Source organism: Haliotis rufescens, unplaced genomic scaffold (assembly GCF_023055435.1).
Source record: "Haliotis rufescens isolate VD_foot unplaced genomic scaffold, xgHalRufe1.0.p SCAF_1, whole genome shotgun sequence".
In the NCBI taxonomy this organism is placed as follows: Eukaryota; Metazoa; Mollusca; class Gastropoda; order Lepetellida; family Haliotidae; genus Haliotis; species Haliotis rufescens.
The window spans coordinates 37,347,917-37,375,500 of NW_025963779.1; the positions used below are offsets into that span (position 1 = coordinate 37,347,917).

Consider the following 27,584-nt stretch of genomic DNA (forward strand, 5'->3'; position numbering starts at 1 on the left):
ACGTACAATAATGAGCTATGTTATTCATTATTACACTCGCCTCCTAGAAATGAAATGATCCGCAATTCGCTATGCAGAAATGCGTCCTTTCAGCACGCCAGATACCTTGGATGCTAGCCAACTGAGATACCATGCCGCAGTTTAACATAAATACTCAACCCAGACACAAGTGTACTATGAATACACAATGCCACAAGTGTACTGACTCCGAGCCGACCAGTCCTTGCTTTAGCCCCTGAATGCCGAGCGCCAGAGAGGGTAACAATAAGTTCCATCTTTTAACGACCTTTGGTATGAGGCGGGGCAGGCGTTCCTCTCTCGGGGCAGACGCTCTACCACTAGATCACGGAGGCGGTCCATGCATCATGACACGTCATGTTAACAATTGTGAAATGATCATAGTAAGATGTAAAAATAACTATAGTATTTTTATATTTTTTCGCCAGATATTTGAACCCTTATAACCTTCTTATTGTACGCTTCTGTGTTCGCTCAGATACGTTTCCTTTCTTTGATAAGGAAGGTTGTGTCACCACTGAAGCTATGCATATATATATCATCTCTGCGCCCTCAATACATCTGAAATGATTTCTTATCCAAATATTTGTCCTGTGATTCCTTTAAAAACAAACCAACTGACCAGTACATTGAATGTTTTAAATCATCTAAAACAATTCTTCAGATTTCATCTTTTCCTCCCCGTTCCACAATGCGATCGTACCAAACATGCTGTAAAACATCTTCCATTTGACATGGACTTGACAGGCGTGGCCCTACAACTCCGATAGAACGAGGATCAGGTAACTATTCGTCAAATACTTCCATAAATGTAAGCGACAAAGGCATTTCCATGATCACGAGAAATGTGTCCAAATGTTCGCGTATCCTGCTCCACCGGTGGTACCCGTCAAAAAACACATTTCAATGCCCACCTCTTCAATGGCACTCCTTCCTGTGATGCAAAACAAGGGATGAAATATTCATTAGCAAAACAAGTTGTATTGATCCCGCACCGACAACGGTATGTCTGAATAGTGTCATTTTCTGAAACGAGCGAGAGGTTGTTGGTCACGCATGCTTACGCTGAAGTTGTTGACAGGCCTAGGCTGTTAACGATGCCTGGCGATATAACTCGTCGTTCACGTTAACATTCAGAAGCAACTTGATTCCAGACAACCAGGCTGTCGCACAATCAGGTGCTTATAGAGTGTCCGCCATCGAGGTGGCACAAGTGGTAGCATCGACATTATGGTAAGTTTGCATGCTGTATATCAGGATTGTCTGGTTTGTAGCAGTGGCGGAGTCTTTAGACAGAAAAAAACGTCATGGCTTTTGTTGTATTTATGTATTTATGAATATGATAATTATCATGATGGTCATGGTGATGATGAATGTATCGATGATGGCGCAATGGTGAATCCATGTCTGAAGTTCTCGTGTTAATCTAATGTAATAACCGGTACACTAAACACGAAAGAGGAGATATGCTAGAGTGTGCGCGCGCCTTTGTGCGGGCGTGTGTGTGCATAGTTTGTTTGGGGATTGAATGTGGAAGGATCCCCTGACAAACAGGGTGGGGTGTGGGGCGAACCTCATGTTGCATCCAGTAGTATTTTGGCTTGTCTTTTTCTTACTGTCATCTGTCCTTGCATCAACAGAGGGTTAGTCTTGTCTTTCATCTGTACTTGTATTAACAGAGGGTGAGTCTTGTCTTTCATCTGTAATTTAATTAATAGAGAGTTAGTCTTGTCTTTCATATGTACTTTAATGAACAGAGAGTTAGTCTTCTCTTTCGTCTGTACTTGTATTAACAGAGGGTTAGTCTTGTCTTTCATCTGTACTTGTATTAACAGAGGGTGAGTCTTGTCTTTCATCTGTAATTTAATTAATAGAGAGTTAGTCTTGTCTTTCATATGTACTTTAATGAACAGAGAGTTAGTCTTCTCTTTCGTCTGTACTTGTATTAACGGAGGGTTAGTCTTGTCCTTCATCTGTACTTGTATTAACAGAGAGTTAGTCTTCTCTTTCATCTGTACTTTAATTAACAGAGGGTGAGTCTTGTCTTTCATCTGCACATTAATTAAAAGGTGGTTAGTCTTGTCCTTCATCTGTACTTGTATTAACAGAGAGTTAGTCTTCTTTTTCATCTGTACTTTAATTAACAGAGGGTGAGTCTTGTCTTTCATCTGTAATTTAATTAATAGAGAGTTAGTCTTCTCTTATATCTGTACTTTAATTAACAGAGGGTGGGTCTTGTCTTTCATCTGTAATTTAATTAATAGAGAGTTAGTCTTGTCTTTCATATGTTCTTTAATGAACAGAGAGTTAGTCTTCTCTTTCATCTGTACTTGTATTAACAGAGGGTTAGTCTTGTCCTTCATTTGTACTTGTCTTTCATCTGCACATTAATTAAAAGGTGGTTAGTCTTGTCTAGCATCTGTACTTTAATTAACAGAGAGTAAGTCTTCTCTTTCATCTGTACTTTAATTAACAGAGAGTTAGTCTTCTCTTTCATCTGTACATGTATTAACAGAGGGTTAGTCTTGTCTTTCGTCTGTACTTGTATTAATAGAGAGTTAGTTTTCTCTTTCATCTGTACTTGTATTAACAGAGGGTTAGTCTTGTCTTTCATCTGTACTTTAATTACCAGAGAGTTAGTCTTCTCTTTTATCTGTACTTGTATTAACAGAGGGTTAGTCTTCTCTTTCATCTGTACTTGTATTAACAGAGGGTTAGTCTTGTCTTTCGTCTGTACTTGTATTAATAGAGAGTTAGTTTTCTCTTTCATCTGTACTTGTATTAACAGAGGGTTAGTCTTGTCTTTCATCTGTACTTTAATTACCAGAGAGTTAGTCTTCTCTTTTGTCTGTACTTGTATTAACAGAGGGTTAGTCTTGTCTTTCATCTGCACATTAATTAAAACGTGGTTAGTCTTGTCTAGCATCTGTGCTTTCATTAATAGAGGGTGAGTCTTCTCTTTCATCTGTACTTGTATTAACAGAGAATTAGTCCCCTTATCTGTACTAATATCAACAGAGGGTTAGTCTTGTCTTTCATCTGTACTTGTATTAACAGAGGGTTAGTCTTGTTTTCCATCTGTACTTTAATTAACAGAGGGTAAGTCTTGTCTTTCATTTGTACTTGAATTAATAGACAGTTTGTCTTGTCTTTCATCTGTACTTGTATTAACAGACGGTTAGTCTTGTTTTGATCTGTACTTAAATTTACAGAGAGTAAGTCTTGTCTTTCATCTGTACTTTAATTAACAGAGGGTGAGTCTTGTCTTTCACTTGTACTTAAAATTAACCGAGGGTTAGTCTTGTCTTCCATCTGTACTTAAAATTAACAGAGGGTTAGTCTTGTCTTTCATCTGTACTGGTGTCAAAAGAGGGTTAGTCCTCTCTTACATCTTCACTGGAATCAACAGACGGTTAGCCATCTCTCTCTCTCTCTCTCTCTCTCTCTCTCTCTCTCTCTCTCTCTCTCTCTCTCTCTCAAATCTAATATATTTGTTTTATGTTTCTAGCATGTAACAACGGTCGTAATGGATGTTACCGGATGTATCGCAATAATGTGTACTTTTTGGAGACCTATTTCTGGGCCTACCTGTTTATTATGATACAGTGTTTTTTCTCCAACAGCCGAAGTTGGACCCAGCGGAACTACAGAAGCTACTTAGTCGAACAAAGAACATTCGCAACGTCTGCGTCGTAGGCAAAGTAGGTCAAGGAAAGACCTTGTTCGCCAATGATATCATTGCCAGGGCCAATGACAGTTCTTATGGTGGTATCCAGGGGGGGAGGCGGGGAAGAAGTAGGGGGTATGGAGGTGAGGGCGAGGAGGATGAGGATGGACTGTCTATATATGACGATGATGGCGGTACTGACAGTGAGGATGAAGAGGATACGCCAGATGAAGGCCCTCCACTGGGAATAACAACGTAAGTGTGTTGATTTGTTCTACTTGTGTTTGTTTGAAAATCGAAAAAAGATTTTAAGTTTGATAGCTATGAAACACTGTTTATTTTTTCTTAAGAGCGAATGGACTACGGCGATATATCTAACTTTAATTTAACGCCCTTTAATAATGTAAATATACAATCGACTGCGGCTATGACGACATCGGCAAAAAATATTTCTGTTGTATTTCCCAAAACGTTTAATCATCGATGATCTACTGGTAAGCCAGGATAATTTGAGTTGAGACCTGACAATTAACCCGTATGACTATGAGGTCATTCCACGGGCGCGTACCATTGTGAAGAAAGGGGTATCAGGTGGTCCGCGACAAGTAGTACGATTGATATATGCGTGTACTGTCTCGGCTAACAACGAGTTCTAGTGGCGTGTCCAAAAGCTCACAATAGTACTTGCTGATGTGAGGTACCCGATGACTGTGAAAAGGATGACAGAAATGGGCTTCGCACATTGTACCTATGTGGGGAATCGAAACAGGGTCTTCGGTGTGACGAGCGTACACTTTAGTCACTTAGGCTTCCCCACTGCCCCTATTTCCATAGACACGTGAAGATCCGAGGTAAAATAGGTCTTCAGCAACCCATGCTTGCCGTAAAAGGCGACTATGCTTGTCGTAAGAGGCGACTATCGGGACCGGATGGTCAGGCTCGCCTATGTGAAACGGCTGTTCGATGGTGATGTATTTGTTACGGGTATCAGAGCCGATATTCCATGCATCATATCAATGGGTATCTCACAACAGGTGGACCCGTGAAGATCCAGGGTAGAATAGGTCTTCACCAACCCATGCCCGCCGTAAATGGCGACTATGTTTGTCGTAAGAGGCGACTAACGGGATAGGATGGTCAGGCTCGCTGACTTGCTTGATGCATGTCATAGATCCCAAGTGCGTGGATCGATGCTCATGATGTCAATAACTGGATTGTCTGGTCCAGACTCGATTATTTACAGACCGCCGTCATATAGCTGGAATATTGCTGAGTGCCGACCAACCAAGCAACCCTATCTCTACTGGAAACTGGTCTTTCGTGGTTACTTAACTCCTTTACCTCGGGACGTTGCGCGATGCCACACATGGACAAGAGTCATGTGATTAATGACTCATTTGGAATCATTCTTGTGTATCATCCCGAATCACTTGCAATCAAATAACAAACTTTGTCTAATCGATTAACCAAATCGATAATATGAACAATGTGACTGTCGATGAGTGTACGTTAAGACCTGCTCTTTACACAAACACGAATAAATAAAACCGTATGAAACAATGTAAAGCTTATCATTAAGAAGTTTATTGATTAACTTGGGAAAAGAAGCAATGAAGACTGATGTGTTTCAACTGTCATTGCGCACTCTATTGACCCACCCTTCTTGTTCCTCTTTTTATTGTCGTTCTACTATTATGCATGAAGTACTTCAGGGTATGGAAACATGACATTGTTTGTTTGTTGTTTAACGCCGCACTCACCAATATTCCAGCTACATGACGGCGGTCTGTAAATAATCGAGCCTCGACCAGAGATCATGAGCATCGATCTACACAGTTGGGACACAATGACATGTAACAACCAAGTCAGCGAGTCTGACCACCCGATCCCGTTAGTCGCCTCATACGACACGCATAGTCTCCTCTTACGACAAGCAAGGTTGCTGAAGATCTATTCTAACCCGGATTTTCACGGGTGGAGAACATGACTATGAAAACCTCGTCTCAATGTGCTAATGGGGGAGGCAATGCACCGTACGTCATGTATTCAAAGGCTTTTACTGCTGTACACGGTCTGGTCGTCCTCCACCACATGTTCCTCAATGAGGTAACCATTGGTTTCACTGGGACGATCTACATTCATTTTACAAATAAACTAGTAGCATCAAAAATCGGTTTGTGCACTTTTGTTAGTTTATGATTGGATTTAGATTTTAATTACTTTACGCTTCAAAACCTGGAATCTAAACTAATGTCCAAAAGAAACGGTACCACGTGTTTGAAAGGACATTACGAAAAAACTAAACGATACAGACATTTCAAATTGGTATATGACTTGGGAGTCATGTTTTCACAGTATGTGTACAAAAATTCATTGTAATCAATCCCTTACAATCATGAGGACAGACATGTAAAGACGCGGGGGGTCCAAAATGAAAATTTCATTTGAACACAGTTGATGAGTCAAGTGTGGAAAATGTCACAACACACGTCTCAAAGTCACGTTAGTACCGGGTATGTCCACAGTGAGCGTCAAAACACGCTAGTACACGTCTAAGGGCTGATGACGTCAGACGTCTGATGACATTGGGGGGGGGGGGGGGGGGGGGGGATGCGTTGCCATTCATGGAGGAGGCATTGTTCCAATTCCGGGAGGTTAACTGGAGGCACAGGGCGATTCCTGACTTTGCGGCCGAGAATGTCCCACATGTGTTCGATTTGGTTCATGTCCGGTGAACATGCCGGCCATGGTAAAACGTGAATGTTGGCGTTTGCTAGGAAGTTCTGGGTCAGCCTTGCCGTGTGAGGCCTCACATTATCGTGCTGGAAAATGATACCACTAGGCTGTTGTTGGATGAATGGCACCACAACTGGTTGTAAGATGTCATCACGATAACGCTGCGCATTCAGGTTTCCTCGAATAACGACGAGTCTCGTTTTGACGTCACCGCAGATTCCACCCCAAACCATTCAACCTCCGCCTCCATATGACTTAATGGATGCAGTTCGGTGCCAAACGTTCACCTACTCTTCGGTACACACGCTGCCGGCCGTCGTTCCTGAAGATGCAAAATCTGCTTTCGTCAAAAAACATGACACGTGCCCAGTTCCACCGTTGCCACCGTCGAAGTCGCCTGGCCCATATCCGTCTGTTGAGTCGGTGTTGAGGTGTCAGGAACGCTCCGCGGTAGGGGCGACGTGCTCGGATACCATGTGCCCGCAGCTTCCTGTGCACGGTTTGTCGACTTATCACGTGTCCCAGTGCCGTCCGTGCCGTTAACGTCGCCGTTACGAAGCGGTTCCGAAGGTGAAGTACCCGGATGTTGCGGTCTTCAATAGGCGTGGTCACCCGTGGTCTCCCGGTTCTCGGCCTGTCTGCTGTCCGACCTGTTTGACGCAACCGCTGCATTAACCTGGTGACGGTTATGCGCGCGCATCCTAACCTTCTGGCGACGTCGCGTTGCGTAGCTCCCTGTTGGAGCATTCCTACGGCTCTCTCTCTCTCTCAATCGCTGTCAAACGTGGCATTTCTTTTGTGTGCTTTTTGTTGCTGTGATCCCAACGTGTCGGGTCAGCAGTTTTATACAGAAGATATGCACGTGCATTTCGTGTTACGGGACGGAACGTCATTTGGGCAAATTGCACGCTTTTTTCTCAATTGATCAAATGTTTCCAGTTTTATCGACCGAATACGTTTGGTTTGGAACATAGGATACGCAAAAGTACCTTTTCAGACGAAAATTAACTCTTCATAATAAAATATTTAGAAAAATGTGTGGTCTGGTTTCTTTTGGACATTAGTTTAGATTTATTTGTGTTCATATTTTCACTGTCTTGATTTTTTAAATGATTGTGGCAATGGTCAAACCCTCTGTCAATAGGATCGAGGTCTGACAAAGGCTGGATAGCAACGCACATTCAGTTAACTACACGCTGGAATTTAGCACTGATACATTTAACAACGTCGGTTGTATCTGGTCTGATTATTGGAAAATCAACGTGAAGGGACAAGGCAATCATTATCAAAATAGGCACTGCTTCGAAAATCGGTCTTATGCTTCAGTTGTTGGTACAAACTGGTTAATTTCGAAGAACATTCGTATTTACAATAACCTGAACTAACGCTCAGTTATGTTAGGTTTTCGACGACCCGATTCTTTCCAGCCGTCTCTTACGACAAGCATAGTTGACTGGGGTTCTAACGAGTTCTAACCCGGAATCCACAGGAGGCAAACTTATGTAATATGGCTGAATTCTAGCCCAAGAAATGCATGAACCTCGTGAAAATACACAACGACCTTCGCAATGACTGACTTTACTATTGTGCGTTTTAAATACGCTTTCAATAAGCTTTACCCTAAGTTCGCTTTATAAAACAGGCCCTGGACTCAGCATACCCTGGTAGCATAAATCAAACAATTTACTTAATACCGGCCGAATCCTGATTTTAAACCTATAAAAACAAGTATTGTATACGTATGTCGAATAAGGTGAGGGTAAGGCAATTCTTTCACAACTGACAACACAGTGACTGTCACGTCAACTGATCCCCACACTGTTTTCAAGGTGCACCAGCGTCCGCTACGAGATACGGGATGAAGACACCAAGCTGGTGACTGACTGGGACACCAGCAGCAAGGAATTTCTCATTACCCTCATTGACCCCGATGGTCACGTGGACAACACATCAGAGGTCACTTCCGCTCTCAGAATCACCGATGGATGCATAGTCGTTGCAGACTGCGTTACTGGTAACATATTCATGACTAGATCTAATATGACGTTTTTCAATAATAGGGTGAAAATGCACCAATCAATGATTGGCTTTAAAATCTGAGAACCAAAGAATAATGTCAGAAAAAGGGTCCTTTTTCGTTACGGGGATCTGCATAATTTAAGAAATGGTCAAATCTTTTAGAAATCGTTTTGAAAGTTCAAATGAGTTATCCTTCTCTCTTCGGATTGTGTCAAAAAGGCAGATGTTAGAACTATTCAGGAAGCGTTTTACTAGCATTGTTTATGGACTTCTCGTTTGTAGAAACAAACGCATGGTGAGAAGAATTTACTTTGGTCACGGAGTAAAATGTTTTAATAGTGTCAGCTAGTGTTGTCATTCCAAGCACTGGTTCTCCGCAGACTTACAATATCCCGCTATTATTAGCGCCACTGAGTTGTTTGTACACATGTGTTCTATCTGGTAGTTATAACATTGGTGTAGTGTGCGGAAAGTGACTTTTTTATGTCACGCATTGGGTATCGCTCGATGGTCGCCTTTAAACGTAAGACCACCCGGAGAGCGGAAGGTCAGTGGTTCGATTCCCGGCAGTGTCATACCAAAATACGTTAAAAGATGGTACTTGTTGTTACCCCGTCGGCATTAAGAGGCTAAAACAAGGACTGGTCAGCTCGGAGTCAGTATACTGTGTCTGAATGGGGTATTCATGTTAAACTGCCGCATGGTATCTCAGTGTGCTAGCACTATAAATCGGCATCAGTCATGGCTAACCAGCCACACACACACACACACGTCTATGCTATATAAGCGCAATAATCTTGGACGCGACGTCAAATCCCATTTAACCTCACCTTTAAGCGCAAAAGTAAACGTCAACGTATTGTATAGGTATAGGAGGTCCGACCGAGGCGGTGTTGAAGCTGGCGTTTGTGGAGGAGACGCGCCCGGTGTTGTTGCTGAACCGCCTGGATGTGTCCATAATGGAGCTGGAGCTGGAACCAGAGGATCTGTACAAGCTGATTGCCAAGTATGTCTGGACATTCAACAGGATCGTCGAGGTCTACGGCAGGCCGGAATATAAGGTAGGTAGTCAAGCAGACAAGTATAGCTAGGCATTAGGAACTTCGAGATATATGTGTGACCTTTGTATAAACTATTTTTAAGGGTCAACCAAACCAGAATTTTGAATGTTATTTGGAATTTGGTGTTTGGTGTCACCTTGTTGCCGGATATAGTACAGGTATCTCTTGACAGGATCAGGGAAAACAGTGGTTGATAGTGTGAGTACCGATTCACTACGACAACACACAGTCACTCGGAATGAGTGAGTTAGACTGTAAAGTCACGTCGTCAATAATTCAGCCATATTGTGACTTGAGCAAGTTATACAATGTTACTATATTTTAAAATCTGTCATCGAAGGACAGTATAATAACTTGGAATGAGTGAGTTCGGTTTAATGCCGCTTTTAACAGTATTCCAGTTATATCACGGCGTGTCAACTTAATGTGGGAGGAAAGCCCGAAGTGATGCAGGTCTCAGACGTTTACCACTTCGGTGAAACCCACGAGCACGGGCATGGTGCTGACAAACCTAGAAACATAATCGGGGCGAACCGGGATTCGAGCCCACAATCATAGGTTTCTGATGTGCCCAAGGAACGCAACTCTGCACAGCGTATCGCGACGACTGGGCCACCCGTGCCCCCTCATAATCACTGGGAATGTATCACCAAATGACTTAATCCAGATCGTATCCAGTATTAATTTTCAGATGAAACACATGTTTTTGTTTCTGTTTTCACACTAGTACTAGAATTGCAAAACAGAGACCGAAATATATTATCTAGGTACTTGTTTTGTCACATTTCCACACCAATCGTTATTTGACTGCTTCTTTGCCCTTTCAACTGCTTCTTTTTACTTCTTGGCATCCTATGATATGACTCAGAACTTGTGACCTGTGAGCGTACTTGTACCAACGTACCAGTAAGTATAGCTAGTATCATATGATTCAGTACTTGTAACCTGTGAGCGTACTTGTTCCAACGCGAGAGTAAGTATAGCTAGTATCATTTGATTCAGTACTTGTGACCTGTGAGCGTACTTGTACCAACGCGAGAGTAAGTATAGCTAGTATCATATGATTCAGTACTTGTGACCTGTGAGCGTACTTGTGCCAAATTTGCTTGTTCTCGTCGCAAAATAGCTGAAATAGTGCCGATGCGACGTTACATTTTAAGTCACTTACTCCAAAAGATACTTGGAGGTTCCTCATATTTGAAACCAAAGAAGTGCAGTATTTATCCGAGGGGCATTAAGATCTTCAATGCGATGTTCAAGTACTTCTTGGTTATTCTTCACCCGCCAGGTATCCCCTAGTGAAGGATCAGTCGCGTTTGGCTCGGCATTGCAAGGATGGGCGTTTACAGTTCACGAGTTTGCCCGAATGTACATGGGGAAATTCAGGATCGAGTTCAACGACATGAAAGAGAAACTGTGGGGGAATAACTTTTTCAACCAAAGAGAAAGAAAGTGGACGACCAACGAAAACCCTAACACTACCCGAGGCTTCATACAGTTTGTGTTGACGCCACTATACACTGTGAGCACTCTTAATTGAATATGGAGGACACTTTCTTCATTAACTCTCTGAAAATTAGCACCCTTTTGAAATTTGTAGTTTCATATTAAATAAAGTTCCTACAAGCTTATAAATAGTAGGTCCCCCCTTCCTCTCCCCCTAATCCGACGCTCTTTCAGTCTTAAGAGGCTTTCTCCGGTCCCATTTAAAGAGGCCGATCAAAGAGATAATTGTTGCAGTATTTTCAAAATCTATATACTCTCCTAAACTGCTTACTCTTACTAAAATTTATTCAGTATTGTCTTTTTTCGAATCGTTAATATTTCACGTTCCTCCAAATGTTCCAGTGTATTTTCCTAATCGTCAATACTTCACGGGCTTGTATACACCATGTGTACGTACCTCCATCACGTGTCGTGTCTTCTCCTCATCACCAATCCTACACTGTCCTCCGCCATGATATTGCTGGAATATTGCTAAAAGCGGCTTAAAGCCACATTGAGTCTCACTCGCACACTCGTGTAGTGATAATCTCAGACTGTCGTATGTTTCAGGTGTTCAACGTCTGTACAAGGAAGAGTCGCGATGACATCGTGAAGTTCGCCGTCACCATGAACTTCAGTCTCTCCGACTCGGAGAAACAACTCAAAAGAAATGACCTTTTACTTGTAGGTGTTCATATTAATCTATAGTATTAAGTGATGTTGGTAGATATCTAACCAGTGGGGATAATGGGCCAGAACAAGTCTGATCGGGCACACTGTTATGATCAGATAGTCTTCCCGCTTCCATACATCTATGCAGGAGTAAGGCTAACCTAAGCCCCGTGTGTGATACATAGGGGGTTATTATTACGAACTGTGTGAGGCCGTTCACCATTGTACTTTACTTTATCTTCCCAAGGCAAGATAGTTAACTGACTATTAAAGTCCAGTTTCCACCCTTGCCCATCTAGTTATATTTTGGCCGGAGCAACGAGTCTATGCACAGCCCAATCAAAATATCGTGACAAAATCGACATCCGGTTCGTAAACTGCTGTGCAAATTTCGGTCGATTGCAGGATTTGCAAAGCATGTGTACCGCCAACTCGGCGTCCACAGATACTTTCCAATCTTTCCATGTTTCCAATCAAGGGTCTCGCACGAGTTGTTGCATTTTACGAAGTAAGACCCGTTTAATCACAATGTAGATTTTGATTATCGATCAGTTCGTCTTGACTGGGCGCCGCCATTTTGTTTAAAGCAAATGCAAGTGGTATGAGAGGTGGAATCTGATTGGTCAAAAGGAGGGCTAAAGAAGGGACATAAATCGTAATAGCCACTGGTGGTGATACGATCGAGCCAGAAATTCAAGCTTACTTCGGCAAGGGTGGAAAATTGACTTTTACATTCAGTTAAATCCCTTGCCTCGGGAAGAGTACTTTACGTCAGCCACTACAACCTTGATATATACGCTCAGTTCTGTTAATCCACTGACGACGTTTAACATATGGAGACCTCTGACAGGTACTCCTCAAGAAGTGGCTTCCTGCTGGCCGAACTCTCCTGGATATGACGGTGCTCCACCTGCCCTCCCCCGTCACGGCCCAGGACAGGAAGGTGGAGATTCTGTATGAGGGAAGCATGACGGACGACTGTGCAGCCAGTACGTGTATTCTTCTTTAACATCTTGTCATGTCAACCAACTAACAGGTTCACAATACATGCATACGTCCAATGAATTAAGTGATTATTAATCATTTGCTACATTAAAACTTGAAACGATTTACAAATACAAGTAATAGTCATTTGTATTTAAAAATTCCCCAATCTCAAAACAATTCCATCATGTCAATGAAGTATTCCAAATTGATTATAGATTATTTGTGCAGTATTTCTATGTATGATTTGGTTGGCGAGTCATTGGGACATACGGGGTAGAAACCCGTTCCACAATGCGATCTTAGCACTACGCCTGCAGTTTGCCTGTGTCACAGTATCACTAAAATGGCTTAGCGGAACGGGCCCAGAATGTCCACAGCGTACAGCTGATCATCAGAGCTGACCAGAATGAGGCTGATTGTTTGTCGTTGTACCCCGGCGCTATGGATCGGTGCTCACATCTGGTTTGCCTGACCCGGACTCTGTTATGTACAGGAGACCGTGGTGACTATTTTCACACTCGTTCACTCACCCCTTGAGTCAATATTGACGCATGAAAACAAGAGGTTGGTAGTGTGACAACCAATCCTGCCCTGCCACAATGAAACACGAGGGTCTGTGTCGGGCAGGGATAAAGCAATGTGTATCTGACATGCAGCTATTTAGCAGTGTATATGTCCTGCAGGTATAACTCAGTGTGTATGTGTTATGCGGGTATGGAGCAGTGTGAATGTGTTATGCGGGTATGAAGCAGTGTGAATTTGTTATACACGTATGGAGCAGCATGAATGTGTTATACAGGTATAAAGCAGTATGTATGTGTTATACACGTATTTAAGCAGTATGTATGTGTTATACACGTATGAAGCAGTATGTATGTGTTATACACGTATGAAGCAGTATGTATGTGTTATACAGGTATGAAGCAGTATGTGTTGTACAGGTATGAAGCAGTATGTATGTGTCCTGCAGGTATGAAGCAGTATGTATGTGTTATACACGTATGAAGCAGTATGAATGTGTTATACAGGTATGAAGCATTATGTATGTGTTATACACGTATTTAAGCATTATGTATGTGTTATACACGTATGAAGCAGTATATATGTGTTATACACGTATGAAGCAGTATGTATGTCCTGCAGGTATGAAGCAGTATGTGTTGTACAGGTATGAAGCAGTATGTATGTGTCCTGCAGGTATGAAGCAGTATGTATGTGATATGCAGGTATGAAGCAGTATGTATGTGTCCTGCAGGTGTGAAGCAGTATGTATGTGTTATACAGGTATGAAGCAGTATGTATGTGTTATACACGTATGAATCAGTATGTATGTGTTGTACAGGTATGAAGCAGCATGTATGTGTTATACAGGTATGAAGCAGTATGTATGTGTTGTATAAGTATGAAGCAGTATGTATGTGTTGTACAGGTATGAAGCAGTATGTATGTGTTGTACAGGTATGAAGCAGTATGTATGCGTTATACACGTATGAAGCAGTATGTATGTGGTATGCAGGTATGAGGCAGTTTGTATGTATTATACAGGTATGAAGCAGTATGTATGTGTTGTACAGGTATGAAGCAGTATGTATGTGTTGTACAATAATGAAGCAGTATGTATGTGTCCTGCAGGTATGAAGCAGTATGTATGTGTCCTGCAGGTATGAAGCAGTATGTATGTGTTATACAGGTATGAAGCAGTATGTATGTGTTATATGTGTATGAAGCAGTATCTATGTGTTGTACAGGTATGAAGCAGTATGTATGTGTCCTGCAGGTATGAAGCAGTATGTATGTGTCCTGCAGGTATGTAGCAGTATGTATGTTTTGTACAGGTATGAAGCAGCGCGTATGTGTCCTGAAGGTATGAAGCAGTTTTTATATGTCCTGCAGGTGTGAAGCAGTGTGTATATGTCCTGCAGGTGTGAAGCAGTGTGTATATGTCCTGCAGGTGTGAAGCAGTGTGTATATGTCCTGCAGGTATGAAGCAGTGTGTATGTGTCCTGCATGTATGAAGCAGTGTGTATGTGTCCTGCAGGTATAACGCATTGTGTGTTTAGTCCTGCAGGTATGAAGCAGTGTGTATGTGTCCTGAAGTTATGAAGCAGTGTGTATGTGTCCTGCAGGTATGAAGCAGTGTGTGTATATGTCCTGCAGGTATGAAGCAGTGTGTGTATATGTCCTGCGGGTATGAAGCAGTCTGTGTATATGTCCTGCAGGTATGAAGCAGTGTGTGTATATGTCCTGCAGGTATGAAGCAGTGTGTGTATATGTCCTGCGGGTATGAAGCAGTCTGTGTATATGTCCTGCAGGTATGAAGCAGTGTGTATATGTCCTGCAGGTATGAAGCAGTGTGTGTTTAGTCCTGCAGGTATGAAGCAGTGTGTATATGTCCTGCAGGTATGAAGCAGTGTGTATATGTCCTGCAGGTATGAAGCAGTGTGTGTATATGTCCTGCGGGTATGAAGCAGTCTGTATATGTCCTGCAGGTATGAAGCAGTGTGTGTTTAGTCCTGCAGGTATGAAGCAGTGTGTATGTGTCCTGCAGGTATAACTTTACGTGTATTTGTCCTGCAGGTATGAAGCAGTGTGTGTTTAGTCCTGCAGGTATGAAGCAGTGTGTGTATGTCCTGCAGGTATGAAGCAGTGTGACCCCAAGGGCTGTCTCATGATGTACATCTCCCGCTTGGTGCCCTCCTCGGAGGAGGGAAGTCTGTACGCCTTCGGTCGCATCTACTCTGGCACCGTCCGCAGTGGGCAGAAGGTTTACGTCAGAGGACCAAAAAGCATAACAGGGAAGAAGAACGAATCAAAAGAGGAGACTGTCGAGAGGTATTCTTCGAAAGATTTCTGACATTGTAGTTCGTTCTGTGACTTGAAGACGAAATATTTCTCTGTGGAACTCATGGTAGTAAATGACACCCCTCGGCAGCCCAATCACCTGTATCTGGATCTTTCCAGTGTACCTGTGTGTATGTACATCAATCCCTACGTCGTGAACTGTTGATCCCCGAGTCCTGTGTAACATGATAGCACTGCAATGTAAGCATAGCAAAAGCATGTTTAAAAAGAAATCTATTCTGTACATTGGCAAAAAGTCGCTTTCATAATCAGACGTCAACATTGTTCATCCGAATGTGTTATTTGAGTACCTTTTGTCTTCTTCTGGGCTGTGTTAATGGACTGTGTTGATCTGTGTCTGTGGTTGTGTTGTGTTTCTCTGGTGTGTCTCTCCAGACTATGAAATACTGTAAGGGACTTTCTCGCTATGACATTTTCTCAGAACACGAGAATTTGACATGTGGATGGAAAGCGCATTCTCGCCTTGTCGACTTTTGACAAAATGTGCTGTGTACAAAAGTACGACACACACTGCGAGATCAAATCTCGCGTTCTCGCGATCTCGCATTCTCGAAATTTTGGCATATTTAGCTCGTTTCAAAAGGTCGAGATCTCGAGAATGTCCCTTACAGTATTCCATACTAGACCCTCATCTGCTATTCTGTGTCTAAGTCCTTCTTTGCGATCCACTTTCTGGAAAGATATACACGACAGCTCCAGGTCGCTACATCAGGAGTAGCGCAACGTTGCGAGCTCGTAGGTTCAGTTTGCTGGTTAACTGATAGCTAAACTCTGCTTACTGAAGGATATTACTAACTGAACGTTGTTTGCTCAACTTGGCTTTAAGCGCCTGCATTCAACAATGGGACCGATCAAATATTGGTAAGGCGATGTCCAGACTTTTCTAATCGTCAATATTTGACTGGGTTTGTATACTCTACCTATCACCCGTGAATAGGCTCCATACGATGTCGGGTGTTTTGCAGCGTGTCCAGTATGGAAAATGAGGCCGCATATAAACTCATGAAGGTCGAATAACCTCTACTCCGCTTATGAACGTTATGCGAAACCTAAAGTTGCCTAATACTGACGAACTGTATAGAGCACGAGAAATGTCGATTGGTCGATGTTATCTGAGAGGTCACTGGTCCGGGCTACCGATAGATTCCCTCTCGCTGGCACCAGACCATGGTTTATTTATATCGACAACACTACACTGCGACATTATGGTTACGTGGGTGATGACGGAGGTGGGGTGAAATGGGGTTTAACGTCGCGTTTAAGAATGTCGCACTTATATAGCGGCGTGCTGTTTAACATGATACCCCACTCAGACACAGTATGCGAACTCCGAGCCGACCAGTCCTTGTTTTAGCCCCTTAATGCCGAGTGTCAGGCAGGGTAACAACAAGTTCCATTTTGTAACGTCTTTTAATATGACGCGACCGGGTATCTAACCCCGACCTCCCGCGCTCCGGGCAGACGCTCTATCCACTTGACTACGGAGGCGGTCGGTGATGGAGGAACGTGGTGAATTCACACGGGTGACGTATGGGCTTTTCCTGTATTACTGCTGCTGATTGTCCTGTCAAATATTTAACTTCAACATCTGAAGTCTCATCTGACTGCGGTAGTATTCAAATGGGCTGTTTCAGTGTGGGTGTGATCTACAACGGTGTGCCAATGGACACGGATATTGTCCCTTGTGGAAACATCTGCGGCCTGCTGGGGGTGGACACACATTTGATGAAGTCGGGGACCATCACGACGAGCCAGCACGCAGACACTATCAAGGTAGGTGCTTGACCATGACCACGAACACTCAAGTCCCTTTTCAAGGTAGGTGTTTGGCCATCACCGCAAACCCACAGGCATAACTGTCTTGATCATCACCGTGAACCAACACACAGACGCCATCAAGGTATGTGCTTGACCATCGCCATGGACCAACAGGCAGAACTATATTGACCATCACTGTGAACCAACAGGCAGAACTATCTTCACCACCACCGTGAACCAACACACAGACGCCATCAAGGTATGTGCTTGACCATCACGGTCGTTGTTACATGTTAAAGTAAATACCACGTTTTATTGCCAATGTGTGTATCATGCATCAGGTGCCGTTGGTAATAATATTGTCAACTCAATATCTGAAACAAGTTTTCTTAGATTCATTAGTTATTGCGAAAATGTATGTCAAAGACTTTATAGAGCTTGTTCGCTACCTCTTCACACACTGTCACCTGTCTTCCATGTGCAGCCAATACGATACACGGTGCCCCCTGTAGTGAACATGGGGATAGAGCCGCGACAGCCATCGCACCTGCCCACTTTGATGAAGGGCATCAAGCAGCTGGAGAAAATAGATCCACGACTTGAGGTAAATGGGGGAATCATTCGGGGAGCGTGGTAGTATCAGTAAGCGGATATGACTGACAACATTGATGATGATGATGATGATGATGATGATGATGATGATGCAACTGATAATACAGTTTCCAGACAGTTATATTACCTTGCTGTATACATTATTATTATTATTATTATCTGCAGGCTGAGCTATCCCAGGAGGGAGAACTCAGCATCAGCGGCGTGAACGAGGCCCATATCAACCGAGCACTGGAACAACTCAACCAGCTACTAGGTAAAGTTCAGGTGAAGACGAGGGGCCCCTTCCTTCCATACAGAGAAACTGTGACGGCGGAGTCGACAGAAATGTGCCGGTCGCAGTCGCCCAACGGCAGCAACTACATTTGCCTAAAGGCACAAAACCTCCCCAACGGCATCAACGACGATATTGAAAATGTAATGCTGTGGTTACCACATATTGTTTCAGATAGTGTTACTCCTCTCACAGAGTGAGGTATAGATTCAGCTGTCTTTCATAAATGTATAATGTCCCTACACTAATCAATATTTAATTACTGTACATCCTGGAGGTGGGGCTGGGGGTGGAACTGGGTATAAAAGATTAACGGTGTATTTTTTACAAAAATACAATATATCAATCAAACGTATTGGCTGCTGAAATAGGCACCTAAATCTATTTTAACAAATTCTTATTCACTGCAATGACTGCCAATATTGCAATTTAAGTATTCGATATGTCACTTAACACAATAATGTTTAATACAATGTATACCCGTTCTGCAACAATCTTGAGACACTGTTCAGTGCTGATCTATCAGCTCATTCATTTCACAATGGCCGTTGAGATTGATTGATTGACCATTTATCCTACGGGGACACCACTTTGCATTAACATTTTAAGGCAAGATTGAATGACGAGTCGTTCAGCCGGGTATATCACTAGCACATGAAATGCATCATTAGGGAATAATCGATTCAGACACATGCTACGAATACCCCCAACTCGCTGTGATCACACTGCTATGAACAATAGTTGGCGTTGCAGTCAGTTCCATGCATGTGGACACGCTGTGTGGATCTTTATATCTTCACTGCCTCGCGGGCGTTGCATAAAAACCACCCAACTATGGAGAAGACAATGAGAATACTGACGTATTTTCAGTAGGATGTGAAATCGATAAATGGCTACTAGATTGTGGTTTAATGGAATTTCACAGTTTAGACAGGGGGAAGGTGTGCATGTAGACTAGTTTGCCCTTGGACAGCTATTACAGTTTGGTTTGTTTGTTTGTTGTTTATCGCCGCACTCAGCAATATTCCAGCTTTATGACGGCAGTTTGTAAATAATCGGGTCTGGACCAGACAATCCAGTGATTGACGTTATGAGCGTCGATCCACGCAATTTGGATACGATGACATGCATCAAGCAAGTCAGCGTGCCTAACCACCCCATCCCGGTGGTCGCCTTTTACGACAAGGGTTGTCGCCTTTTACGGCAAGCATAGAAAACCCCTGAAGATCCGGGTTGGACTGATCTTCATTAACCCATAATTGTCGTGAGAGGCGACTAACGGGATCAGTTGCTCATGCTCGGTGATTCGGTTGATGCATGTCATCGTATCCCGGTTGCGTTGATAGATGCTCATGATGTCAATCACTAATTTGTCTGGTCCAGACTCGTTTATTTACAGACCGCTATCTATTGCCGAATGCGGCGTTAACCGAAACAAACGATACAGGATAAATTGGAGGAAAGAGTGCATGTAGACTAGTGTGACTAGACACCCACACCCAGCGTATTGTTTTAAGGCACAGCTACACTATCGATCGTATCGATTTACGTAATACAAGGAAAAATGCCTGTTTTCTTTAACTGTTAGAGTCGTGTTGATCAAAGATATACCTTTCTTAACGTTCTAACAATGTCATGAATTTACGACTTGATATGTGAGTGAGTGAGTGAGTTTGATTTTAAGCCGCTTTTAGCAATATTCCAGCAATATCACGACGGGGGACACCAGAAATGGACTTCACACATTGTGCACATGCCAGGAATCGAACCCGGGTCTTCGGCGTGAAGGACTTGATAGGTTTTGTAATCATGTTTAAATAATTTGTACCTGTATTGCAATTGTATGGCAAAACTGTTTTGAAACACTTGAAATGGTACAAATGCCCTCGATAGTGAATCCTAATTAGTATGGATAACCGAGGGTCAACTGGCAGTTTCAGACGCGTTTTAACGAGTGAAATATTTGGGTTTTTTGCTGCTTTTTTTGTCATATTTCAGCAATATCACGGCGGGGGACACACGGTTGGTTTTCACAGATTGTACCCATATGGAGAACCGAACCCGGACTTCGGCGTGACGAGCGAACGCTTAGACGAAACTACTCCATCACCCTCGTTATTTTAGTAATAACATAACGGAATATAGTCCTGTGATGTTTTCACCGTTTCACTGCGAATATATCTATGACATCATATATTCCAGCAGGGACGGTAAAGTCTCTTACTCTGTAGAGTTGCTGTTTCTCTTGCAGGGCGTCATCGCCCCGTTTCAAGATGCTAGAGAACGCGCTCTGTACCTGGACGGTAAATATAGTATTAATCTCACGTATGCTAAGAAGATCTGGTGTTTCGGGCCGGAGGGGGTTGGACCTAACTTGTTGATGGACTGCACGAAGGGAGAGCCCAAGTACCTGCAGGACATAGAACCCACCGTGATTGCAGCTTTCCAGTGGACGACAAAGAAGGTGGCTACTTTGACACGTGTTAAAACTTGGATGTGGGATTTGGGTTTAACGCCCCTTTAAACATTATTGCAGTAACTGTTGTATTACGACTAGTGAGCTTCATGTGGAAGCAGAGCCAGAGGTGATGTGGGTCTTATTCGTTTACCACTTTGGTGAAACAAACGAGCACGGGCATGGTGCTGACAAACCTAGAAACATCAAATGGTAACGCACATCAATGAGCTGTGCAGAGTTGCCTCCCTTACCATAATCCGTAATTTTGGTCTGTCATCACCATTCCCGTGCTTGAGGTTTTCACCTTAATGGTAATGATCTATGACAAAAGTGGAGTTAAACCCAACCACTCAACTATTGTTTACCCTTTGCGATCTGTGTAATGACGGGACCTCTGATTGAAGCTGTTGTCTGCAGGGTGTGCTGTGTGAGGAACAGATGCGAGGGGTCCGCTTCAACCTGCACGAGGTCCTGCTGCACGCGGACGAGACGCAACGAGGGAACAAGGAGATATTCCCTGCAGCCGCCAGGGCGCTCAGTGCAGCCACACTCAGAGCCAAACCAAGACTGATGCAGCCCATGTTCAAGACCTACCTGGAGGTGCGTCCTCACTTTTATATCCTTCTGTGTCTAGTGATGGTCTTGTTTGTGCCTGTTGTTCACATACTTGGTACGTTTCCTGAATTGGCTCAAAACGGGGATTCCATGTGAAACTTTTGTGTCAAAGCATTGTTATGTGTCATCATGGGCGATGACATTTCAAATAAACTGCCGGGCAAAAGAAAATATACACCTATGTGAAATGGCTGTTCGATGGTGATGTATTTGTTACGGGTATCAGAGCCGATATTCCATGCATCATATCAATGGGTATCTCACAACAGGTGCGCATAGCCTGGGCTTACGACCGCAGTTACACGCAGTCACACCTATTCTCATTTTATGCAGCTTTTGGACGAGAGATGGTTACTATATGCTACCCCGAAACTTCCACGCGGAATAAACCTGTAAGCAATTTGTTGTTGCTCTTTATGTTAACTAGTGTTAACCTGGAGAACCCACAGTTTGTAGGCTGGTGGTTTTATGGAAGTTGATTTCCCTGTTCCAGTGTCCAGAGTCCGTCTCCCCTGTAGTGTTCGAGGTGATCACCGGTCGCCAGGGCCGGGTTACTAAGGAGCGGAGCGTCAAGGACTGGGACACCTACTACATGGAGGCAGACATCCCCGTCAGCAAGGCCTTCGGTAGGTCACACGAACAATGGATATACGTGAACTGCTATCCTTGTGTTAGTGTTGCCTGTTTGTGATAGGGAGCTGCTGGGCCGTTCCACAAAACAAAATTGGTGCTACGACTGACGTCTGTGTTTAAGTATGGGAGCTACGGTCGTCTTGGTACTACGTCGCTCTGTGGAACGTCGCTAAGGGCAAACAAGTCTTGTGCTTCTTAATGTCCGCATCCATATCTCCGTTGATTTAAATCAGATGTGTTTCTGTGTAGCCGGATGTGTGGCCAATGTTGGTTTTAGAGTCATCTCATGTTTAATGTCCACTCTGTTGTTCATGACCCACTACAGTCCGAGCAGAGTAGGTTTAACTTCCGTCAGTAGCATAAGTTTATGGGCATCAGTTTTCTCTAAATCTTTCAAATCTGTAACTCCAGAAGCCTGTGAAACGATCCAGGTGTTTATGGAAAACGATATGTCTCTGTAAGGCAGAAGATTATCTATTTGTAAATATTCTGTAGTATAACCTGAATCACTGACAAATATTCCTGGAACTACTACCGACAGTGAACCACACGACTGGAAACAGTATTGACCTAATACGGGAACTAAAAACTTGTTCATTTCAGGTTTAGATAAGGAGCTCTCATCCAAAACTGACCACGCCGCGAGACTGGTGCAGTGCACGTTTGGACACTGGGAGACACTGGCCGGCAGTCCGCTGGACTACCGCTCCAAGACTACAGCCATTATAAAGACCATTAGGAAACGGAAAGGTCTGGACCCGGAAATGCCGTCTGTAGAAGACTTCCTGGACTGAGTGGCATCCGATGCTTCCAGGAAGCAAGAATCACCTGCATCTTCGAGACATGTCGAATGACATTTGTTGGCACAGAAAACACGATTTTAACATTGTCCTTTCAGATCATAACTTCTCTTGTGACGCATACGTTATTGCCACATATGGATTTATACATCATAAATTATGTTATTAATATTTAGCGTAGTGTCCTATTTGTGTGAGGCATTGGTGTAGCCTATTGGTTAAAGCGTTTGTTTCCCACGCCGACGACACGGGCACAATGTGTGAAGGGTATCATTAATGTCAACTGCAATGGTATTGTTGATGCATGTCATCGTATCCCAATTGCGTAGATCGGTGCTCATGATGTCAACCACCGGCTTGTCTGTGTTGTGTTTGGTTTGTTTACATATTGTGAGCGCCAATGTGCACGCGCTACTACGTCATACGTCATACGTGCCCCAGCATCGGCAGTGACGTCATGACTATGTACCTGATGTCTTGTTGCTTGATGTTCCTCCTACGTTAAGTGTGGGTCGTACAAGTACCTGTGCATGATGTACAGTCTTACAAATACACTACAGTGGCGACGACGATAAAAACTTCAAAGTACGGAAATATTACGTGATGTGCAAGGTTGAATTTTACAGTTGGCCTTTGTTGATCCACATCGTTTAATTCAGCAGTGCGGGTTTTTGCAAATGATGGTGGGACTGCTATTGATCATCACAATGGCGGGCGTATCGGTGAATTTGACGAAAATAAGGAAGAATGGTCGTGGTATGCAGAAAGAGTGATTCTGTTCTTTGACGCAAACGAAATTCCGAACAAACGACCTGCGCAAACAAGTCTGCGGGACCAACTTGTGCTTGGTTTGAGAACTATTCCAATTGAAAGGAAATTGTTAGCAGAAAATGACCTGACTGTTGACCAGGCATTGGCAATTGCAAATTCTATGGAATTAGCGGCAAAGGACTGTGACGAGCTTTGCCGAGGCGGCGACAAGAGACACGGATCTACCGAGGTGTTTTAGTTCAACAGTTAACCTAGGACTGGAAGCACTAAGTTCTGTTATCGTTGCGGTAACTCATTCCACCTTGCCAACAATTGTAGACTGAAGGATACAGTGTGTTCGTTCTGTAGCAAACGAGGCCTTCTGCACGCAGTTTGTCGAATGAAGGGTTCGGGTCGTGACCCAGGATCAAGTTATGGCAATGGCGGTAAAAAACCCAATTCTCACGTAAATGCCTTTGAAACAACTGGCAATGATAATGATTTCATCGTCGGTGATTTATCGGAGTGTTTGAGTCAGAGGTTTGCTATACCCGGAAGTTCTAGGGTGATGTGGGTCACAGTCAACATGAACGGTACTGACCTAAGAATGGAACTAGATGCTGGTTCGCGAAATTCCATCATAACTGAAGAAGTGTACAAGGATTGCTTTAATGGTTGTCACTTGGACGAGTCCACAGTACCTCGAGAACTTACACAGTTGTTTCAAACTTTGGCATACTGAAGGTTGATGTTGTAAATGGGAATGGCGTGAACAAGTTAGATTTGCATGTTGTAAAAGGGGAAGGGACCCATTTGCTAAGTAGAGCATGGCTACTATATGTGGACATTGATTGGAAAAAGCTAGGTGATGACAAACACATGTGTAGAAAAGATTCAAGTCAGGAAAAGTTGGAAGAGATACTTGTGAAGTACTGTGATGTTTTCTCTGAAGAAATTGGTAAATTAAAGGTATTAAAGCTCACCTGTCTGTTTAAGAGGGAGTTTCAGGAAGGCTCATGAAAGGCAAGACCGGTACCTTATGCTTTACAGGACATGGGGAAGGAAGATATTACACAAATGGAGAAGAATGGGGTATTGATTAAAGTGGATCACAGTGAGTGGGCAACTCCGATTTGTACCTGTTATCAAAAGGGATCTAACAGTGAGAATTTGTGTGGACTTCAAGTCTACAGTGAACCCAGTGTTGAATGTTAACAAGTACCCATTGCACAAAATAGAAGATTTGTTTGCTTCCAAAATAGACTTAGCACATGCATATCAACAGATGGAAGTTGATACAGATTGTCAGAAGTGTTTGACAATTAACACACCGAGGGACTACAGGTATACCCGTCTTGCTTTTGGCATTGCCTCTGCACCAGCCTTATTTCAGGCCACAATGGACCAGATATTGCAAGGCTTGGACAAAGTAGTGTGTCATCAAGATGACTGGATCAAGTGATGAAGAACATTTCAGATCTCTAGAGGCTGTGTTGAAAAGGTGTGTGTGTGTGTGTGTGTGTGTGTGTGTGTGTGTGTGTGTGTGTGGATGGCCCAGTGGTTAAAGCATGAGTACTGGGTTTGAACTTTTACATGGATATCACCTTTTCAAGCTGTTCTTTTGAGCTTGAGCTTTAAGCATTCGTGTTTTCATACACCGAATAGTAAACGGTGTATAGGGAGTGTGCCAGTTGCGTTTGACGTCGCTTTGAACAGTATTCCAGTTATAGTACGACGTATAATGTATATACGTGGGCGAAAATGTAGAGTTTGAGAATCTGTGGTTCAGTCACATCTGAAGCTCTGAAACAAGTAATTAAAAGCAGAATAGAAGTGAACTCGGGTCGCAATTAGATATATATCATTAAAGTGATGTTAGTAGCCAGCTCGTCTAAGGTGTCGTAATTGCCGTGCAGAGTTACGTCCCTTTGGCATGCCTAACTCCTATGATCATGAGTTCGAAACCCAGATTGGCCCTGATTATGATTCCAGGTTTGTCAGCACAAAACATGTGCTCATATGTTTCGCCAAAGTGGTAAACGTCTGATACCTGACTAACACGGGGCCTTCTTCGCACATCAAGCTGACCAGCTTTTACTGAAATACTGTTAAAAGCTGCGTTAAACCCTACTCACTAAATTGATGCTTAGAGAAGATGAATATTTTAACTTCTGAAAATATTTATTTGCCTGTGTTCATTGATTTTTGTTAATTATTTAACAGTTAGTTAGTGCTGTTTACATACAAGTAAATTTAGAAGATGGATTATACATTATATAAGATATATGATATATGTTATGATTTATATACATTTCACTGGAGAATCTATTTCTAAGGCATGTTGTTCTGTTTGTACATTGTATTCAACAAACGAGCAAGCGACATCATAAGTTCTGTTGAATAAAACATTTTTTTGTTTTATTGGAATCGTATTGTCGTTCATTTCTTAAATCTTCTGTACGTAAGATATATAGACAGACAAAAATATTTAACGAGGTAAAGTGGAGGAAGACTGCTTTACCTCCCGGCGTGCTTAGCCATCAAGGAGTTATCGGACTTCAGCAGTTCAGTATAAACTATAGTATTGTCATATTTGTAAAATTGGTAATTTTTTCCTCAATATTTATTAAAAAGTTAACTGCGGTTATAGCCTTTGTTGTGTTATATTTGGGTAATTAAAACGTAAAGTGCTGATTTCAGTCAGTCTCATATGTGAAGGGCGCAGCTATCTAGAAATTGTTTAACATCCTTGGAGCATGGTCAGTATTATGAATATTATCTATCTGTACGTGTCTCAGCCTGGACATCACTTGGTCAATTTTCTTAGGAAAGCCTTAATCTTTATTCCAGGCTGTTGCTTGATGTTCCTCCTACGTTAGGTGTGGGTCGTACAAGTACCTGTGCATGATGTACAGTCTTACAAATACACTACAGTGGCGACGACGATAAAAACTTCAAAGTACGGAAATATTACGTGATGTGCAAGGTTGAATTTTACAGTTGGCCTTTGTTGATCCACATCGTTTAATTCAGCAGTGCGGGTTTTGCAAATGATGGTGGGACTGCTATTGATCATCACAATGGCGGGAGTCATCGGTGATTTTGAGGAAAATAAGGAAGAATGGTCGTGGTATGCAGAAAGAGTGATTCTGTTCTTTGACGCAAACGAAATTACGAACAAACGACCTGCGCAAACAAGTCTGCGGTCACTTGGTCAAATTTCTTAGGGAAGCCTTAATCTTTATTCCAGGCGCACGAACTCAATTTCCTTATCAAGCTGATAATTGCATGCAGTAAATTCGTGACCATTCAAGGTGTCTGAGGGGTGAGAAGGAGACGGTTTCTTGACGACACAGTCTAAAACTTTTGGTCTGTGTATGATGGACAGAAATACATGGACCTCGGATATAACGAATATGGATGTGACAAAATGCTAACACCAAGCAACGACTGTATTGATCTGAAGAATCTCATACTGGAACCACTGCAACAGCGTGAGTTTAGTTTGTATGAGTGTTGTGTCTTCATCGTCAGCATTGATCAGAGCAGCAGCTATAAATATGTCGAACAAATGTGAAATTTGTTACATTCGAGGTGTGTTGAATGTGACCTTCTTAACATGGCACTAATGGAAGACAATGAACATTGATGTATAATAAAGAAGTTGACTACAGTTGTGTTTCATTTCTCTACCAGCTTCAGGCTTTCTGTATGGTTTATAAGTAATAGGCACTTCGTCGGTCATTCATTGGGTTGATTCAGAATAGATAAATATGTTTTATCTTTGAGGACATCGTGTCAGTAGTCAGCGTGAGTGAATGGATGAGGGAGGGGGGGGGGGGGGGGGGGGGGGAGAGTTGGGTTTAACACTACTTTCAGTCATAGCACCGCTTGTTAGCTTAATATGGAAGGGATGCCCACAGTGAAGCGGATCATATCTTGGTACTAACAAAGCCATGAATCATAATCACAGCGAATCCTTAAGAACGTTTCTCAAAACCAATATCTTCATGATTTCTTTATTGAATACAGGTGAGGTGAGGTGAAATTGCGTTTAACGTCGCGTCCATGATTATTGCACTTATATAGCTACGTGCATGCACGTGCGTGTGTGTGTGCGTGAGTGTGTGCGTGCGTGCGTGCGTGCGTGTGTGTGTGTGTGGCTGGTTGTACTAGT

At 42.9% G+C, this 27,584-nt stretch overlaps 1 protein-coding gene across 1 annotated transcript; it reads left to right on the top strand.

Moving 5' to 3' along the window:
* Positions 1-1,059: 1,059 nt before the first annotated feature.
* On the top strand, positions 1,060-27,080 carry LOC124135711 (eukaryotic translation elongation factor 2-like). Its single transcript, XM_046501195.2, has 16 exons — positions 1,060-1,251; positions 3,642-3,940; positions 8,251-8,435; positions 9,308-9,501; positions 10,790-11,023; positions 11,557-11,670; positions 12,509-12,647; positions 15,282-15,477; positions 17,142-17,280; positions 17,750-17,869; positions 18,043-18,294; positions 20,403-20,615; positions 21,027-21,209; positions 21,718-21,850; positions 22,461-23,162; positions 26,287-27,080. The coding sequence occupies exons 1-15, from the start codon at positions 1,249-1,251 to the stop codon at positions 22,649-22,651; spliced, it is 2,595 nt and encodes an 864-aa protein (XP_046357151.2). The 5' UTR covers positions 1,060-1,248; the 3' UTR covers positions 22,652-23,162; positions 26,287-27,080.
* The last annotated feature ends 504 nt before the right edge of the window (positions 27,081-27,584 follow it).

Excerpts from the sequence above, each read along its gene's own strand:
- LOC124135711 (XM_046501195.2), top strand. Across the intron at positions 8,436-9,307 it reads CGTTGCAGACTGCGTTACTG|GTATAGGAGGTCCGACCGAG; the intron begins GTAACATATTCA and ends CGTATTGTATAG. Across the intron at positions 11,671-12,508 it reads AAAGAAATGACCTTTTACTT|GTACTCCTCAAGAAGTGGCT; the intron begins GTAGGTGTTCAT and ends GACCTCTGACAG.